This window comes from Littorina saxatilis, linkage group LG7, assembly GCF_037325665.1.
Source record: "Littorina saxatilis isolate snail1 linkage group LG7, US_GU_Lsax_2.0, whole genome shotgun sequence".
NCBI classification, from domain to species: domain Eukaryota; kingdom Metazoa; phylum Mollusca; class Gastropoda; order Littorinimorpha; family Littorinidae; genus Littorina; species Littorina saxatilis.
The window spans coordinates 44,131,663-44,152,229 of NC_090251.1; the positions used below are offsets into that span (position 1 = coordinate 44,131,663).

The 20,567-nt window shown below is 40.6% G+C and overlaps 1 protein-coding gene across 1 annotated transcript in view; it reads right to left on the bottom strand.

Annotated features, from left to right (window-relative positions):
* Positions 1–750: 750 nt before the first annotated feature.
* LOC138970212 (uncharacterized) overlaps positions 751–20,567 on the bottom strand; it is a 28,035-nt gene continuing 8,218 nt past the window's right edge. Inside the window, exons 3-7 of the mRNA XM_070342707.1 lie at positions 14,481–14,606; positions 11,648–11,794; positions 8,182–8,220; positions 5,944–6,087; positions 751–5,387 (exon numbers count right to left, since the gene is read on the bottom strand). Coding sequence (XP_070198808.1) covers positions 5,317–5,387; positions 5,944–6,087; positions 8,182–8,220; positions 11,648–11,794; positions 14,481–14,606 — 527 coding nt within the window. The 3' untranslated portion in view covers positions 751–5,316. The remainder of the gene's footprint in view (positions 5,388–5,943; positions 6,088–8,181; positions 8,221–11,647; positions 11,795–14,480; positions 14,607–20,567) is intronic.

A 20,567-nucleotide genomic window follows, 5' to 3' on the forward strand; every position in this document is an offset into this window, starting at 1 on the left:
TTTGTTTTGTTTTTTGCTTAACGCCCAGCCGACCCCGAAGGGCCATAATATCAGGGCGGTGCTGCTTTGACATTTAACGTGCGCCACACACAAGACAGAAGTCGCAGCACAGGCTTCATGTCTCACCCAGTCACATTATTCTGACACCGGACCAACCAGTCCTAGCACTAACCCCATAATGCCAGACGCCAGGCGGAGCAGCCACTAGATTGCCAATTTTAAAGTCTTAGGTATGACCCGGCCGGGGTTCGAACCCACGACCTCCCGATCACGAGGCGGACGCCTTACCACTAGGCCAACATGATGACGGTTAAAAAAAAATGACGGTTAAAAAGCAAGCAGACAAACAAACAAGCAAACAGCACACATGCAAGAAAAAACCCAATAAAACAAAACGAGGAACGAACAAAGCAACCAAAAATGGAGCAACCACAAAACAATCAAAGAAGCAATAATTTTTAAAAAACCCAGATAGACTGCTAACGTTCCATATATTTCAGAACTGATAAATAAAAAAGGTTATTGGAACGTTTAATTATTTAACAAAATGTAAATGTAACGTTTTGTTTTGTCAATAATTAAACGTTCTAATAACCTATTAGTTTTGTTTTTATCAAAATCAAACGAACAAACAAACAAGCCAAAATAAACTGTTACAACTACACTTTGTCTACAGACACGGTCACACCACCTCCACCATCAAACTTCAACAATAACAACTAAACAAAACCCACAACAGACATCAACAACAACAATTCTGCTTCTTTATTGTATGTATAAACCACATGTAGATACCAAGGAACAAGAAAAACTGTGAAATGAGACAGAAAAAAGGGAAATAAGTCGAAGAACACGACTAGATAAAGATACAATTACATTATGCATAATCTACAGTTTGCATAACAGTACACGCACTATAGTAACAACACATAGCAGATATATATGTTACAGGCATTAAGTGAAACCAGGCAATACGCGTAATGCCTAAAATGTTCAGGCATTACACGTAATGCCTGTGACCACTAGGTTTTACATGTAATGCCTAAAAATACTAGGCATTACACGTAATGCCTGAAATTTGACTCTCAAAATTACGCTTATTGCCTGAAGCAATTCAGGCAATACACATTACCTCTTGGATGACAGTGAAAACATTTTTTAAGGACAAAGTGTTGACAAAATGTCATGGTGTGAATATAGTAACTGACATTCAATCAAGTGAGCTTTGAAATGAATGCACGTTTTATTTTGCGATTATGAGTGATGGTTCGCAATGCAAAAATAATGTATTTCTGACATAGTGTTCACCACAGTTTGAATTTCACGTAAGTGTGAGTGCATGTCACAATGGAAAGCCGAGGTCCAATATTTCAAGTCGAGTTTTCACCAGTTGCTTATTCGTCACCATGGAGGATAATGAAAAAGAACAATTGTTTACTCGACGTTTGTTTGAACTTTATGAAAAGGACGACAGAAAGTTGCTCCCGAAAGCTATGTAGGCCCTACTTCAGAACAATCGAAGAAGTAAAAGCTGCCTTCCAGAAAACGACACGTCATGAGTATCATCTCTTGGGAAAGTAAGTGATGTGTGGTGTTTGTCAAAAACAGATTTGAGTGTTGGTATTCAGCTCTACGTCTATCATGAAACAATACTGAAACCGGGTTATCTCCAATGCTGTCTCTGATAGAGTAATTGACACATAATTATAATGTCAAAGGGAGGTAACAAAAAAGGCTTAGTACACTGACTGTATCGTTCTTGCTGGAACAAAAACAGCTAATAAGAAAATTGCGTTGTGTTATCTCACATACCGGGGCTGTTGAAAGCTACGATATCAAATTATTATTAATGTTCGCTTGAGAAACACTGTGTAAACGGGGTTTTTTCTCATAAGGGAGATTTGTTATCATTATTCGACGTAAGTTGTTCACGATCTTTAGTAGTTTGAATGTAGCGCTCGGGTACATTGACATGGTGTTGTTGTTTTAGCAAGATGAATTCAATCTGGACCCTGTTCTACGTGAACCCCACTTTACAAATCTCTGTGCGCAGAGTGTCAGAAGAAGAAGAAACGAGCGAGAGTCAAAGGTGTTGTTCGACCTATTCTATCAAACGATATTCAGGCATTAGGCCTACACGTAATGCCTGGTTTCACTTAATGCCTGTAACAGGTTTCAGGCATTACGTGTAATGCCTGGCAAGGATTTTCAGGCATTACACGTAATGCCTGGTATTTTTAGGCATTACGTGTAATGCCTAGTGGTCACAGGCATTACGCGTAATGCCTGAACATGTCAGGCATTACGCGTAATGCCTGGTTTCACTTAATGCCTGTAACATATATATGTCAGAGATCGAGTGCCTCTATCAGTACGGTTGAGCAGTGACAAAATTAATCTCAGAGTCAAAGGAAACTGTGAACGCTGAATCGGCTATTGCACACGCATTTGGGACTCGAACAAAACGATGCCGGAATGTAAACCGGATGCTCCGCATATAAATTCTAAAATAAATGAGAACAAAATTGGGAAAACACAACAACAACGCAACAGGTCATTAACCATTAACCATTCTTAAAAGAAAGTGCAGCAATAGAAATCGCTGTATGGCCTTGCTCGGTTTTTACTGACCAGACGCAAATATCAGCTCAAATGAAAATTTAACAAGTCGCGTAAGGCGAAAATACAATATTTAGTCAAGTAGCTGTCGAACTCACAGAATGAAACTGAACGCAATGCCATTTTTCAGCAAGACCGTATACTCGTAGCATCGTCAGTCCACCGCTCATGGCAAAGGCAGTGAAATTGACAAGAAGAGCGGGGTAGTAGTTGCGCTAAGAAGGATAGCACGCTTTTCTGTACCTCTCTTTGTTTTAACTTTCTGAGCGTGTTTTTAATCCAAACATATCATATCTATATGTTTTTGGAATCAGGAACCGACAAGGAATAAGATGAAAGTGTTTTTAAATTGATTTCGACAATTTAATTTTGATAATAATATTTATATATTTAATTTTCAGAGCTTGTTTTTAATCCGAATATAACATATTTATATGTTTTTGGAATCAGCAAATGATGGAGAATAAGATAAACGTAAATTTGGATCGTTTTATAAATTTTTTACAATTTTCAGATTTTTAATGACCAAAGTCATTAATTCATTTTTAAGCCACCAAGCTGAAATGCAATACCGAAGTCCGGGCTTCGTCGAAGATTACTTGACCAAAATTTCAACCAATTTGGTTGAAAAATGAGGGCGTGACAGTGCCGCCTCAACTTTCACGAAAAGCCGGATATGACGTCATCAAAGACATTTATCAAAAAAATGAAAAAAACGTTCGGGGATTTCATACCCAGGAACTCTCATGTCAAATTTCATAAAGATCGGTCCAGTAGTTTAGTCTGAATCGCTCTACACACACACACACACACAGACACACAGACACACGCACATACACCACGACCCTCGTTTCGATTCCCCCTCGATGTTAAAATATTTAGTCAAAACTTGACTAAATATAAAAAGAAGAAGCAGAAGAAATAAAGTAAAGCCAGAGCTCTTCTTTGAACAGTTTTCAATCTGGCACCATTTGGAGTCCTTAAACAAATACGTCTTTAACATTTTCAGTGGAAGTCATTACATAGACGAACTTGTAACGGCGTGATTGGCAGTGTTCTCATTCGAACAAATGAACGACTCCCTTCTGTAACGGTGAGCACAATTTTTGAGCAGAAACATCATTCTTTTGTTTTCCCCAACAGAGCATATATCGGGACGCCTTATCGGTTCATTATTATTTTGTCAGAACTGCGACAGATTTTTCCAATAATGGAGACATACATGTGATAGAAATACTGACATCACCGCCTCCCCTCTCATGAGCAGAACTGACCAAAAATGATGCCATGCACAAAAATGACGTTCATTGTCGAGTAAAACAGTGTGAATACCCTCCAATAATGCATCCGCATTCAAAAGAGTTTTGATATTCTTTTCGTCCAGACAATATCACAATAGAACAAAGCGGAAAAACTGCTGAACATGAAAATGTCTGAGGGCATGAGTCAACGCTGATTTGATCTCTCTCTCTGTCTTCTCTCTATCCATAGGTTTTCATATTTTTTGTTATTTAAACCCAATTAATTTTATTAACACATAAAACATGGCTAGTAATCATTTTACAGTTTCAAGAGTCCAATAAATTATCCAGCTCATATTTTGACGATTAAAAGAAGTTCCAATGCTGATGCACAGTCTAATCTACAACGTTGTGTATCACACTGCTAATGTTGAAACAGCGTTCGTTTGCTTCTACTATGATTCCTCTAATTAACTGCACACCACAAAAAGCAATATCAGCAAGGATATCAAAGTCGATTTAGTCTAGAAAAAAAGAAATACAATGTCTAGAGAGCGGCACAATTGAGTATAAAAAGCCAAAGCCAAACAAACCGATAAATCAATGAGTGGCAATCAACAAGAGTACTGTACTCGGTAGTTTTGAATGTTCCAGAGTTGAATGTTAACTTTTGGTTTTCCGAACATATCACGCACATTTTATCTCTAATTCTAAATATACGTGGCTTAAATGTACACATGTTTCAAGTTCGCATAAATACTGCAAACAGATTTTTTCCAATGGAACTGTCATCCCAATCTGAGCATTCAACAATAAAAGCCGAACTGCCATTTCAGAACCCAATTACCAGTTTTTAATTTAGCCCAGAAGATAAACTTGAGCATGGCACTGGTCACATGCCAAAGATGAACAGCCTAGATGCTCTTTGTGCACAGGAAGTTTTCCAATGAATTATTTTCGTAAATAGCGTAATTGTGAAAGAACATTTTAACTTTTCGGCAACAATTCGTCCCCCCAAATAAATTTGATCTGATAAAACACACACACACACACACACAGCACGGAAAATGTTTTCGTGGGATTGTTTACACAATGTGATTAAATCTCAGCTGCATGTGGATCCATGTGCATTGAAAATGCGTTTGTACTGAAGGATACAAAATACAGATGCTCACATTTTTTAGTGACTGTGGACGGGGTAAAATATGAGTGATAGAGAGGGAAGGGGAGAGTGATATGGAGAGGGGGTGGAGAGAGAGAGAGAGAGAGAGAGAGAGAGAGATATGAGAGAGTAAAAGTTAAAAACAACATTATACACATCATAACTGTGCTCAGTAAAAGGGTCTAGCGCAACCATTTTGGACACCAAAGCCATCTATAGCAAAATGGCTAGAATGCTTTTGTGTCCAAAGTAAGGCTAAACGCGCTGAAGGCGATTCCACGGTGTCGGTCAAGTTCACACGAAGCGCGATGTCACGAGCAGACCCGCCATCAACACGACTAGAGAAGTGACCACGGCGGCAGCGCCTGAAATGACAGGAGGTAAGCCTACAGATACAGACAGACAGACCGAGACCCCAGACAGATAGACACGCACACAAGCACGCACGCACTCACACACACGCACGCACACTCACACATACATTCCACAAAACACAAACACTCCCTTTCGTAGTCCACACCCCCACACTTTCTCATCGACATCCCTGTTTTCATCCCCCTCCCCCCTCCAACACTCAATCCAGGATCACCCACCCATACCCATCTCTCCCCCTTCTTACAACCCACACTTATCCCTCCGTACCCGCCCCCCCTCCTCCACCCCAAACTTTCTCACAACATACCGCTTCTCACCTCACAAGCACCCCCTCACACACAAAATCCACACTCACGAATGTCCACTCGTTCCTGCCCCCTATTCCTCTTCCCCCTCTCCCCAAACCTTGACACACACTTTCAAACCAGCATCCCTCCCCTCACCTCTCACCCACCCAACCCAACCTACCCACACTGGCACAACTCCCCACCCCCAACCTCCTAACTTGTAGCAATCCCCCCTCCAACTCCTATGTTCAAAGCTTACCACAGGTTCCGTCGTCTTGGACAGTGCCTTTGCACATGCACATGAAGTCTTTCCATGGGGTTGTCGAGTTGTCCATGCAAGTTGCACCGCTGACACACAAGTTGGGAGTGTCCTTCCCCATACAACTTTGACCGATTGTGGCCACTGCCCAACACGCATCAGTTTAAAGTAATTTAGTATAGGTTTAGACTTGAAACAGGGAGAGAAAAAAAAAGAACAAAAAAGGCTTGGAAATATGAATGACAATTTCAGGTTGCTAATAGGAATACCTTTTTGGATGAAGAAGTGTTATACAATGTACGTTTTTATAACAGTAAGTGTGTATGTCTGAGGGATGTATGACAAAACATTCAAGTTAGCTACACTGACAAAAAAATTGTTCTTCAAAAATGTTTCAAAACAAGAAGAGCAAACGCTCGATCGAGTCACTTTCGCAGTTCTGAATATTATATGAGGCATCAGATGGACAGGAAGAAATTGCTATTCACAACACAATGAGTCACGTTCACATAAAATTTGAGCCCGGTCACTTTTATAGTTTCCGAGAAAAGCCCAACGTTAAGTTGTGTGTTGCTGAACAGAAAAGGCTAGTTATCTCCCTTGTTTTTCTGATAACGTTCGTAAAAGGCTACAGATGTAAATACTTTGATGTAAAGAATAATCCTACAAAGTTTCAATCACATCCGATGAACTTTGTCAAAGATATAAAATGTCTAATTTTTCCTTTGACGCTGACCTGTGACCTTGAAAAAGGTCAAAGGTCAACGAAACCATCGTTAAAGTGTAGAGGTCATTGGAGGTCACGACTAAACAAAATATGAGCCCGATCGCTTTGATAGTTTCCGAGAAAAGTTTGTCAAAGATATAAAATGTCTAATTTTTCCTTTGACGCTGACCTGTGACCTTGAAAAAGGTCAAAGGTCAACGAAACCATCGTTAAAGTGTAGAGGTCATTGGAGGTCACGACTAAACAAAATATGAGCCCGATCGCTTTGATAGTTTCCGAGAAAAGTCCAACGTTAAGGTGGTGTCTACGGACGGCCGGCCGGACAGACTAACACTGACCGATTACATAGAGTCACTTTTTCTCAAGTGACTCAAAAACAAAACACTGATAATATTTAGTATGTTCACACACATGAACGTATCACAAGAAGACATAAAAAAAACGCTCGCGCTGGACCCGAGTACTCTTCAGACATTCACACACACACACACACACACACACGAGTACAGACTCATGCACGCAAACACACACACACACACACACAAACACACACACACACACACACACACACAAACAGTAACACTAGTCTAACACATGTGCACAAAATGAACACACACACACACACACACACCGCGCGAGAGAAAAAGACTACAGGGAGGCATTGACGTCAAAGACTTTCGACCGTGACGTAATTACGTCACTATTCTTGGTTTACGGTACCATTCGGCGGCTTTGCTACGAGTATGCCATAGTCTTGGTTGGCCGAGACCTTGCACCGTTCTATCAGACTGCCTGGCTGGCTGTTGCACCGCGAATTCCTCCCACAGCCAAGTCGTTTTTTTGTGGTTTATTTCGCATTTAGGTCCCAGGTAACATTATGAAGTTTTAATACGATCAATCGGACCTATTATCAAGTTAGTGTATCAACTTTTGAACGAACTGCGCCGAGTAGTTTCCCAGCAATAAGCTGTTAAGTCGAGACACACAGACACACAATTAAAGTCTGCTGGACCCTTGTACTAGCGTACTCGGGGATAAAGTTATACTCTATTTAAAGAGACAGTCCTTCCCGCGTAAAAACAGTTTTCGGCTCAACATCTCAGATCTGGCCAGGCTTTTACGCTGGACCACCTCTCGACCTGGACATACAGTGGAACCCCCTTTTAAGACTTACAGAGGTTATGGACCGAAAATCTCAAAAAGCAGGGCTTAAAAAGGGAGGAGGTCTTAAAAATTGGGGGGTCTTCAAAGGGGGGGGGGTCAACAGTACCAAACATTAATATTCGGACTGCATCCTGTGTCATGTGATAACTTTTTGCTGATATTGTTAACAGATTTCAGCTGGTGTCCGTTAAAAAATAAATTAATCCCCCCCCCCCCCGAAAAAAATCCACTCTACACAGAATGCACACAGACAGTTGAAGTGGAAGGGTGGTTTTATCACGTGTAAAATCCTAGCCCGACTTATCCGGGAAGGACTGTGTCTCCATTAAATGTTTTGGCACACTCACAGCAGCGTTCTCCACGATTCACGAAGTTGTCTTTGCAACCTAAAAACAAACAAAACTAGTAGAAACTGAAACTGCTTAATTACGCCATCCATAAGAACATGGTTTACATACGATGAATGCAACATCTCAGTGTCAACATCATCATGGTCAAGACGCTTGTTACCCTATTACCCGTCGCCGTCATCATCATCACATCATCATCATCATCAACATCATCATCATCATCATCATCGTCGTCGTCGACATCTTGGTCGTCGTCGTCGTCGTCATTAACTAAGCAATACTTCAGCGGTCGCTCTGCTTCTCCTATTTTACCTGAAGCCGCTCTTTAACGATGACGACAGCATGTTTGACTCAAGTTCCAAATACCTTCGAGGATGTAGATAACAATCGAAAAGAACAAGTCGCGTAAGGCGAAATTATTACATTTAGTCAAGCTGTCGAATTCACGGAATGAAACTGAACGCACTACATTTTTTTCGACCAAGACAATACAGCTTCGTCAATTCCCGGGACAAGGAAATCGCTCAATTTTCACGTGCAAAACGAAGTACATTTGACAAGCCAAAATAGCGCGGTAGCGTATTGCGGTAAGCAGGAAAGCGCGCCTTTTACATTTAGTCAAGTTTTGACTAAATGTTTTAACATAGAGGGGGAATCGAGACGAGGGTCGTGATGTATGTGTGTGTGTGTGTGTGTGTGTGTGTGTGTGTGTGTGTGTGTGTCTGTGTGTGTCTGTGTGTGTCTGTGTGTGTGTGTGTGTGTATGTAGAGCGAGTCAGAGTAAACTACTGGACCGATCTTTATGAAATTTTACATGAGAGTTCCTGGGTATGATATCCCCTGACATGTTTTTCATTTGTTTGATAAATGTCTTTGATGACGTCATATCCGGCTTATTGTAAAAGTTGAGGCGGCACTGTCACACCCTCATTTTTCAATCAAATTGATTGACATTTTTGTAAAGCAATCTTCGACAAAAGCCGGACTTCGGTATTGCATTTCAGCTTGGAGGCTTACAAATTAATTTATGACTTTGGTCATTAAAAATCTGAAAATTGTAATTAAAATATTTTTTTATTAAACGATCCAAATTTACGTTCATCTTATTCTTCATCATTTTCTGATTCCAAAAACATATAAATATGTTATATTCGGATTAAAAACAAGGTCTGAAAATTAAAAATATAAAAATTATGATTAAAATAAAATTTCCGAAATCGATTTAAAAACACTTTCATCTTATTCCTTGTCGGTTCCTAATTCCAAAAACATATAGATATGATATGTTTGGATCAAAAACACGCTCACAAAGTTAAAACGAAGAGAGTTACAGAAAAGCGTGCTATGCAGCACAGCGAAACCACCACTACCGCGCTAAACAGGCTCGTCAATTTCACTGACTTTTGCACAAGCGGTGGACGACGGTCATTGTGAAAAAATGCAGTGCGTTCAGTTTCATTATGTGAGTTCCACAGCTTGACTAAATGTAGTAATTTTGCCTTACGCGACTTGTCTATATTTCTTTTTAACTTTCTGAGCTTGTTTTGAATACAACATATTATATCTGTATGTTTTTGGAATCAGGAAATGATAAACAAAAATAAGATGAAATCATTTTTGGATCGATTTCTTTTATCTTAATCGAAGTACTAATTAATTTTCGTTAACTGTGATCACATTTTAAGAGTAAACAGGACATAATGTATATATTTTTAGATTCAGAATTTGATGAAGAATACGATGCAATCAATGTTAAATCTGTTTGCAAAAAATCGATTTTAATGACAACTTTAATGAGCAAACTCATTAATTAGTGTTTAAGCCTCCATGCTAAAATGCAATACCAAAGTTCGAGCTTCGGCAAAGATTACTTGAACACAATTTCAGCCAATTTGGTTGAAAAATGAGAGCGTGACCTGCCGCCTCAACTTTCACAAAAAGCCGGATATGACGTTATCAACAATTGGTTTTTTTAAATGAAAAACGTCTGGGGATATCATACTCAGAACTCTCATGTAAAGTTTCATGAAGATCGGTCCGGTAGTTTTCTCTGAATCGCTGTTCACACACACACACACACACACACACACACACACACACACACACACACACACCACGACCCTTCTCTAGATTCCCCAAAACTTGACTAAATGTTAAAACGAAAGTTGGCTGGGGAGAGGTAGGAGGTGTAGGGAGGGAGGGGTGGAGGTTGGGGGGAGGAATAGGGAGAAGGGACTGGTGGTGGAATGGCGAAGGGCTCAGACAGGGTTTAGAGCTATTATCTTTTTTACATTTAGTCAAGTTTTGACTAAATGTTTTAACATAGAGGGGGAATCGAGACGAGGGTCGTGGTGCATGTGTGTCTCTGTGTGTGTGTGCGTGTGTGTGTGTAGAGCGATTGAGAGTAAACGCGGCACTGTCACACCCTCATTTTTCAATCAAATTGATTGACATTTTGGCCAAGCAATCTTCGACGAAGGCCAGACTTCGGTATTGCATTTCAGCTTGGTGGCTTAAAAATTAATTGATGACTTTGGTCATTAAAAATCTGAAAATTGTAATTAAAATTTTTTTTTATAAAACGATCCAAATTTACGTTCATCTTATTCTTCATCATTTTCTGATTCCAAAAACATATAAATATGTTATATTCGGATTAAAAACAAGGTCTGAAAATTAAAAATATAAAAATTATTATCAAAATCAAATTTCCGAAATCGATTTAAAAACAATTTCATCTTATTCCTTGTCGGTTCCTGATTCCAAAAACATATAGATATGATATGTTTGGATTAAAAACACGCTCAGAAAGTTCAAACGAAGAGAGGTACAGAAAAGCGTGCTATGCAGCACAGCGAAACCACTACCGCGTTGAACAGGCTCGTCAGTTTCACTCCGTTTTGCACAAGCGGCGGACTACGGTCATTGTGAAAAAATGCAGTGCGTTCAGTTTCATTCTGTGAGTTCCACAGCTTGACTAAATGTAGTAATTTCGCCTAACGCGACTTGTTGTTTGTTTATTTGGTGTTTAACGTCGTTTTCAACCACGAAGGTTATATCGCGACGGGGGAAGGGGGGAGATGGGATAGAGCCACTTGTTAATTGTTTCTTGTTCACAAAAGCACTAATCAAAAATTTGCTCCAGGGTCTTGCAACGTAGTACAATATATGACCTTACTGGGAGAATGCAAGTTTCCAGTACAAAGGACTTAACATTTCTTACATACTGCTTGACTAAAATCTTTACAAAAATTGATTATATTCTATACAAGAAACACTTAACAAGGGTAAAAGGAGAAACAGAATCCGTTAGTCGCCTCTTACGACATGCTGGGGAGCATCGGGTAAATTCTTTCTCGTCCCAACCAATATAGGACTCCCCCTAACCCGCGGGGGGTAGCTATTATCTTGGATTCCTTCGTTTTGTAACTGTTGAATCTATGCATAACATGTCCTGCACTTACCGCAGCCGGCTCCGGCACTGGATTTGACATAATTATTGGCGAGGTCACACACACACTTCTCGGTCAGCTTGTCGCAGATAGCATGTGTCGGACACGGATCGGCATCTTTTGTTGTCTTGCAGGCATCGCCCAATTTCTTGAAGTTCGCTGTCGAGCAAAAGACGTTGTACGTTGCAGTCTATTGGAGCTTAAGGTTCGACTGTGTCTTTACTTGTTGAGGACCAGTGTTGCACCACACTTTGAAGTAATCCCACACTTTGAAGTAAATTACTTCAAAGTGTGGGGATGTGCCCCACACTTTGAAGTAAACCCATTTTTTACTTCAAAGTGTGGGGGGATCTTCCCACACTTTGAAGTAAACTTAGTTTTTAATTCAAAGTGTGGGGGGATCTTCCCACACTTTGAAGTAACTTACTTCAAAGCGTGGGACTTTTGCATCGCCTGTTTGAGCCTGATGATTTTGTCAACAAAAATGGCAAAGTCTTTTGGATGAGTGAACAGAAAAAGTGAGCGAGCCAAGAAACACAGCGATGTTTATTATCAACCCAAAGCAATGACCTATTGTTGAGTGTGACGAAAACACGTGGTGACGATTTTAGAACATGTGGGGTCACGCGGAGACTATCTGAGAACACTCGGGCTCATTCGGCACGATTTTACAAGCATGGGCTCCCTGGATCGGAACATGTCCCCACTACGACAACTCCCCCACCAAATGTCCCCACTGTCGCAATTTCCCGCCAAATGTCTGCATCTGCGATAATTCTTCTCCAAATATACCAACTGTGATAATTCCCCGCCGAATATCCCAACTGCGACAATTCCCCGCGAAATGTTGCCACTCGCCCTGGAAAATGTCCCCACCACGACAGTTCCCCGCCAAATGCCCCCACTACGACACCTACCCGCCAAATGTCCCCCACTGCGACAATTCTCCACCAAGTGTCTCCCACTGCGACATTTCCCCGCCAAAATGTCCCCACTACGACAATTTCACACCAACTGTCTCCCACTGCGACCTTTCCCCGCCAAATGTTCCCACTACGACAATTCCCCGCCAAATGGCCTCCACTGCGACAATTCCCCGCCCAACGTCCCCACTCCGACAATTCGTCTTCAAATGTTCCCAGTACGACAATTCCCCGCCGAATGTCCCCACTACGACAATTCCCCGCAAAATATCCCCACTGCAACAACTCCCCACCAAGTGTCCTCCGCTGCGACAATTACCCGCCAAATGTCCCCACTACGACAGTTCGTCGCCAAACGGCCCCACTACGACAATTAGTCGCCAAATGGCCCCACTACGACAAGTCCCCGCCAAATGTCTCCCCATTCGACAATTACTCGCCAAAAATCCCCACTGCGGCAATTCCCCACGAAGTGTCCCCCACTGCGACAATTCCCCGCCAAATGTCCCCACTGCGACAATCCTCCCTGGAAATGTCCCAACTGCGACAATCCTCCCCCCCCCCCCCCCAACGGCCCCACTACAACAATTCGTCGCCAAATGTCCACAACTGCGGTAATTCCCCGCCAAATGTCCACACTACGACAATTCCCCGCCAAATGCCTCCCACTACGACAATTCCCCTCCAAACGGCCCCATTACGACAATGCGTCGCCAATTGTCCGCAACTGCAGTAATTCCCCGCCAAATGTTCAACACTACGACAATTCCCCGCCAAATGTCCCCACTGCGACAATTCTCCCTTGAAATGCCCTTACTACGGGGAAATGTCGTAGTGGGGACATTTTGGTGGGAATTATCGTAGCTGGGACATCTGGTGGGGAGTTGTCGCAGTTGGAATATTTGGCGGGAAATTATCGCAGTTGCGGACATTTGGTGGGAAATTGTGACAGTGGGGACATTTTGTGGAGAAATGTCGTAGGGGGGGCTTTTTACAGTGAGCCCATGCTTGTAAAATCGTGCCGAATTAGCCCAATTGTTCCCAGATAGTTTCCGCATGACCCAACATGTTTTACAATCGTCACCACGAGTTTTCGTCACACTCAACAATGGGACATTGCTTAAAGCCTGATAACAAACATCACTATGTTTCTTGGCTCGTTCACTTTTTCTGTTCACTCATCCAAAAGACTTTGCCATTTTTTTTGACAAAATCATCAGGCTCAAACAGGCGATGCAAAAGTCCCACGCTTTGAAGTAAGTTACTTCAAAGTGTGGGAAGATCCCCCCACACTTTGAATTAAAAACTGAGTTTACTTCAAAGTGTGGGAAGATCCCCCCACACTTTGAAGTAAAAAATGGGTTTACTTCAAAGTGTGGGGCACATCCCCACACTTTGAAGTAATTTACTTCAAAGTGTGGGATTACTTCAAAGTGTGGTGCAACAGACCAGGCCAGTTCCGTGTGTGTTCGTGTGTGTGTGTGTGTCAACGGGTCAGTAGGGGTTATTAGAGAATGTGAGGCGCGTATGGATGTGTGTGTGTGTGTGTGTGTGTGTGTGTGTGTGTGTGTGTGTATGTGTGGGTGTATGTGTGTATGTGTTTTGTGTGTGTGTGTGTTTGTGTGTGTGTATGAGTGAGTGCGTGTGTATGTGTGATGCAAGAGAGAGAGAGAGAGAGAGAGAGAGAGACAGAGAGAGACAGAGAGAGAGAGACACACACACACAGAGTCATACTTCGGGAGAGAGAGAGAGAGAGAGAGAGAGAGAGAGAGAGAGAGAGAGAGAGAGAGAGAGAGAGAGCGTACACACACACACATACACACACATACACACACACACACACACATACACATCAACACACACGCTGATCCATTCAAACCCTTTCCCCTTCACAAACATAAGGTTTGTCTTCGTGTACTTACCGCATCTACCATAAACATATTTCGGGTACTCATCATTGCATTTGCATGTTGAGGGGCTTCCTGAACAAATGGAGTTGCTGATACAGGTATCTGTCGCAGCTGTACAGCCCTCGCCGGCTTTTATGACTGCATTTCAAAATAGGAAAAAGCATTGAACAATAGCAGAAGCCTATTATACTAGAAGCACTTTACTACTATCACCAGCAGTCGACACGCGATGATACATATGACTAAGTGCCAAAAGGTGCTCACAGAACAGAAGACGGCTTTTGTTTTACAATAAAAATGTTTCTAAAAACGTGTGTCTGCTGAAAATTGGTGTGTGTGTGGATGAATGTGCGAAGATATAGTGGACATAATTTCGTGTGTCTGACTTGAACGGTTTTGAAGTTATCCTTGTTTAAAGTCAAAAATAACGCCAAAACCGGCCATCTGAAAGCGGACATCGTGATACCTCGTGTTTTGAATATGCCACAGAAAAATAACAAGCACAAATGCCTTGCATTTAGTTTGATTGAATGCCTGAAACATCGCTTAACAGACGAGACCAAACGTCCAATCTAAATCTCGAGAGAATTTTTTTTTTCGATAACCGAATTTTAAGGTGTCCACGCAAGATGTGTCGTCATCACGGCATACATTTTTCAATCGCAGATATTTACTAAATTTCTTTTATAAAAACTCTGGAATTGATGTCGACACGTCAAGCGATAACGGTGTATCAAACTGCTGTCTTTCAAGTAATCCAGCAAAGACTGCAGAACTTTTGAACAGCATTTTTGAAAACGACCTGAAAATGTCGTCATATCTTGCGTGCGACATAATGTTCGGTAATTAACGGTTATTTTCTTTTAAAAACAAAACTTACATGTACAAGGATCTACTTCATCTAGGGAACCACGTGACACATTCTGTGTTCAAAATTTGTGAAGAAATCACGAACCACGAATGCGCTACCAAGTGTTGAAATTATGTCGTCAACATCTTTTGAGATCTTGCGTGCGACACCATCTTGCGTTCAACATAAAATGTCACTACCTTATCGAGTTTAATGGGAACACTAACTATTTGTTGTCTTAGTTTAATCTTCTTAATTATAAGCGTAATAAAACCGAACTTCCAAGATGAATTTTAATTGAGATTAGCGAAAGAGCGGGTATGCAAGTCGACCTTTTAAAGCAACAAAATAAAAACACGAGCGTTTGTCGTGATGTCTTGCGTGCAACACATTCTCAAAAAAGAAAAGATATTATTTTCTGAGACTTTTTTAAGTTTTTTTTTTTTTTTTTGTTTTTTTTTTTTTTTGCCTCAGTTGCATGCAGTCCGCTTCAAGCTGAAAAATAAATGAAAAGAATGAAACCCTAAGTTTTTTTTTCTCTTTTTCTTTTTTTTTCCTTTTCTCTTCTTTCTTTCTTTCTTTCTCTCTACAGCTGAGCGTCCTTCTTCATTGGCGTTTTATAAATTTATCAATTGTATGTGGTTTTCTACAATGGACAAAATCTTGCATCTTTAATGTTGGTTATTGTCTTACATATGTCTGTGTTTGGGTTGACTTAGGTGTTGTTTGTGGCGGTGTCATGATAGAGTTAACATAGTAACAATCACAATAAGTAAGAGGAAAAGCAAATTGTAAGCGTGCTACCCCGGTACCGTTCTCCTTTTAGCGAAACGAAAGAAAGAGAGGGCGGTGAGGGAAGCCAGAAAAGAAGTATATATGATACACTATTCTACGTTTCGTATTTGTTTCTCTTTGTCAAACATTATTATAATATCAGTGGGAGTTCCGTATCTATATCTGCTCATGCACATCTTTCCTATCAAAATCAAGTGATTTATATATTTGCATTTTATTGAGTCAGCACCATTAATATAACCACACAAAATATGTTCTACTCCAAAGACTATTCTTATTTTATATTTCTCATAAATAATTTGTTCAACGTATCTCCATATCACTTTTATTTTCTTACAATTAACAAAAAAATGTTCAACGTAATCTATTTCGGTTGGACAGAAGGGGCATCTCACACTATCTCGTATTCAAGTCAAGTCAAGTCAAACAGTTTATTTACCAAATGCAAAGCACAGGATTTTGTTATGGTGTATGCATAAAACTTCACACTCCTTCCACACGCATATATCATAATAACTATGTACAGATAAAGTGTTCAATTTCACTGGGCCTATTACGTGTGTATACCAACCAGACAGTTCAAAACGGACTGGTTGTTCTTTTAGCACCAATTTGACAGGAGTAATCACAGGTTGCATGGATAAAGGTAAATGAATTCCCTAAAAATCATATCTAAAAATATAGTCATCAATATAATAAATCCGAGTACATGCTAACACAGTTATTCAATGGACACAACCCTTACATCTATTAAGATATTTCATTTAAGGATACTCGATCCATTTCAAAACTTTAACTGACACATATCACAGATCTAACAGATCAAAGAACGATCCACCATTGAGGCCGCAAGGACTGCCTCAGGAAAGAAACTGTTTCTGAAACGAGAAGTCCTGCTCTTCAGAGCGCGGAAGCGCTTGCCTGACGGGAGGAGCTCGAACAGATGGCTGGCTGGGTGAGATGAGTCTGCCACTATACCCCTAACTCTCTTTGCTAAACGTGAGCTGTACAGTGAGGCGACTGACGGAAGTTCGCAACCCACAATACGAGACGCTTGTCTCACAATGCGCTCCAGCTCTTCCTTGTTCCTAGCACTGGCACCGCTAAACCACACGGTGACTGAAAAACACAGAATGCTTTCTACAGTGGCCCTATAGAACTGCTTTTGGATGGCTTGGTTCAGTCTAAATTTCTTCAGCTGTCTAAGGAAGTGAAGCCTCTGCTGACACTTCTTGATGATGGGCTCTGTGTTTTTGTCCCATGTGAGGTCGCTCGAGATGATTGTGCCTAAAAATCTAAAGGAGTCGACCTGCTCAACACTTACACCGTTGATCTCTAAAGGGGTGAGTGCGAGTTTGTTCTTTCTAAAATCTACAATCATTTCTTTGGTTTTAGAGACATTGAGCTCTAAGTTGTTGTCAGAGCACCAGCCAACCAACTGTTCCACCTCCTCTCTATACACACTTTCATCATCGTTGGAAATCAGCCCCTCAACTGTCGTGTCATCCAATTTTATACAGAAGAACATTTGTTGGATAAATCGTGTGTAATATTTTCCAGTGCAGCTCTCTTAATCTGGATTCTTGGGTTACATTTTTGGCCAGGTTCCAATGTGACTGGTCGACATTAATGCCAAACATATCACGCCAGAAGTTGATAGATCTCGGGTTAGTGTACTTTTCTTCAACAATATATTCGCGGAATTGCCTGGCACTTTTAATACTCGTTTTATTGAAAAGAAGATTGTTTTGTCTATTCAATACAGGTTGGTTAGGATCATAATTGCTTTTCTTAATATATTCAGATACTGCTGATCGAACTACAATATATTCCAAGTAGAGGCCAGGTGAAGCGTAAACACTTGCTTGGATAGCGGGATAGGACTTGATACCGTGATTACCTAACTTTTTTAAGTTAAAACCTTGAAACTTCACATACATTTGGGGCTAAATTGCCCCCATGCATGGTAAAAGTCTTGTTGACCCTTGTCAAATTTCAAGGTCACGGCTGGGTCACATGGAGATAAACAAACGGAAGAAAAATATTTTTTCAGAGATTTTTGAAGCTAGAACTTTGAAACTTCAAACAACGCTTTTGCTTAATCATCATTCGACAAGGAAACTTTCAGGTTGATCTTTGAGAAATTTGAAGGTCATAGCAAGGTCTCGTGTTGGTAAAAAAACCCCACGGAAATTAACCTTTTTCTCAGAATTATTCAAAGCAAGAACCCAAAAGTTCACACACTTTTGGGCTTAATAGCCTCCATACGCGGTGGAAGTCTGGTTTGACCTTTGTCTAATCTCAAGGTCACGTATGGGCCAATATTTATTTTTTAAATTATCACTTTTTTCCGTTGTTTTTAAAGGGAGAGCCTTTGAACATCATAAACGCCGTAGCTCAATGATTCTCCGACACAAAGAAGTTCAGAAAGATCTTCGTCAAATGTGAAGGTCACAGCAGGGTCTCGTACGGGTAAAAAACAAACAAACAGACAATAATCCTTTTCACAGCTTTGTGGTAAGCTAGAAACTTGAAACTTTACACACATTCAGGGCTTGATAACGTTTTGACACGGTGAAAGTCTGGTTGACCCTTGTCAAATCTCAAGGTCACAGCCGTGTCGCTCATGGGTTAAAAAAAACAGACTGTTATCCATTTCTGCTTTATTTTTAAAGTTAGAACCTTGACACTTCATACAACGCATTCAATCAATTATCCTTCGACATGGAGAAGATCAAGTCGATCCTCAACAAAATTCAAGGTCACGACTGGTTCTCCTGCCTGTAAAAAACGGCATTTTTTCTCAGACACTTGTGAAGCTTGAACTTTGAATCTTCACGCATATTCGGGGCTAAATAGTCTACTGACATGTTGGAAGTCTGGAAGTCTGGTTGACCCTGATACAATTCAAGATCACAGCTGAGCTGGGTTGCGTATGGGTGGCATTGCTTTTGAAGCTGGAGAAATTGAACTTGGTATAACACATTTGCTTGATAATTCTCCGAGACGGAAATTAAAGCTTAAGTTGAGTCTGGTAAAATGTCAAGGTCGCAACAGGGTCGAGTTGGGATCATCAAAATGGAAAATTATCAATTTATTGACCATTTGTACATCTAGAACTTTGAAAATTCACACAAGTTGGGTGCTAAAAAGCCAGCCTTCAGGCATGGTAGAAGTATAATTGACCCTTGTCAAATTTCAAGGTCACAACTCGGTCGCGTATGGCTTAACAAGGATAACAAATGATTTTCTGCATTGCCTTTAAGCAATAGCCTTGGCACTTCGCACAACGCCTTTGCTTAATGATTCTTCAAACGTTTCTCGTCAAATTTCAAGGTCACAGCGGGGTCAAGTTAAAGCACAAATAATGCGAAGTTATGAAATTATCAAACTTATTGTAAGCTAGAGAGTTGAAACTTCATCGATGACCTTTACACGTGACTACAGTATGGGTGATAATACTCAAATTACAAAGTCACAGCTATTGGGGTCGAGTGCAGGCCAGAAAGTTGATTCCTTTTAAGCTTCAAAACGTGGCTACGTTATCGTCACTAGCTCGTATTTATATTTCTGAGGCTAGAACTTAAACACATGTGCATCTTTGTAGATCTAGAGCTTGAGCTCTTCCAAACATGACCCAAGTCTGGTTGAACAAAGTCAAATTTCAGGGTCACAACAGGGGCAATTTAGGATCTTAAAATGGAAAATTATCAATGTTTTGAACATTTTTAAAACTAGAGTTTACACTTTAACCATTTCTAGGGTTGGATGCCCCTTCTGACGTGACCAAAGTCTGATTGACGTTTGTGAAATGTCAAGGTCAAAACGGAGTGATGTTCGAATCAAAATATGGAAAAATTATTAATTTCTTGAAGATTTTAAAAGCTAGACCATTGACATCTCATTCGCTTCTATATGATTCGATGACCTTCAAACATGAACCAAGTTTGGTCAACCTAGGGGTATGGTTTGGGTAACAAATGTAAAAATGTAACTTTATTAAACTTCTGTTCATACCAAAACCAAAGTCTAGTTGATCTGTTTCAAGTTTCAAGGTCATAGTGTGGTCACTATTTTGTAATAAAGCAAAAAATATTGTTTGAAAAGTGTATGGTGCTCACATCTTGGATACTTCCAACTGTTTTGAGGTTTGACTACTTCTGGACATCGAAGTTTTGTCTGGTTGATCCTGGTTATATTACTAGGTCACCACAGGTTTGAGTTCGGATCAACAATGATCAAATCGTCACTTTCTTTAATGTCAAGTGAGCTAGAAAAACAGATAGTTTGGTTCTTATCTATATTCTGTATGGCAAAAAGTGAGTCGCATAAAGATTTTCTCTGTTTGTGTGACTCCAAATTGACCCCTCTGAAAGCTTCACGTATCATGAACATTGGCATCACTTTTATCATAAACCAAACAGCATCAAACCTTTGGAGCCTGTGACGTTTCA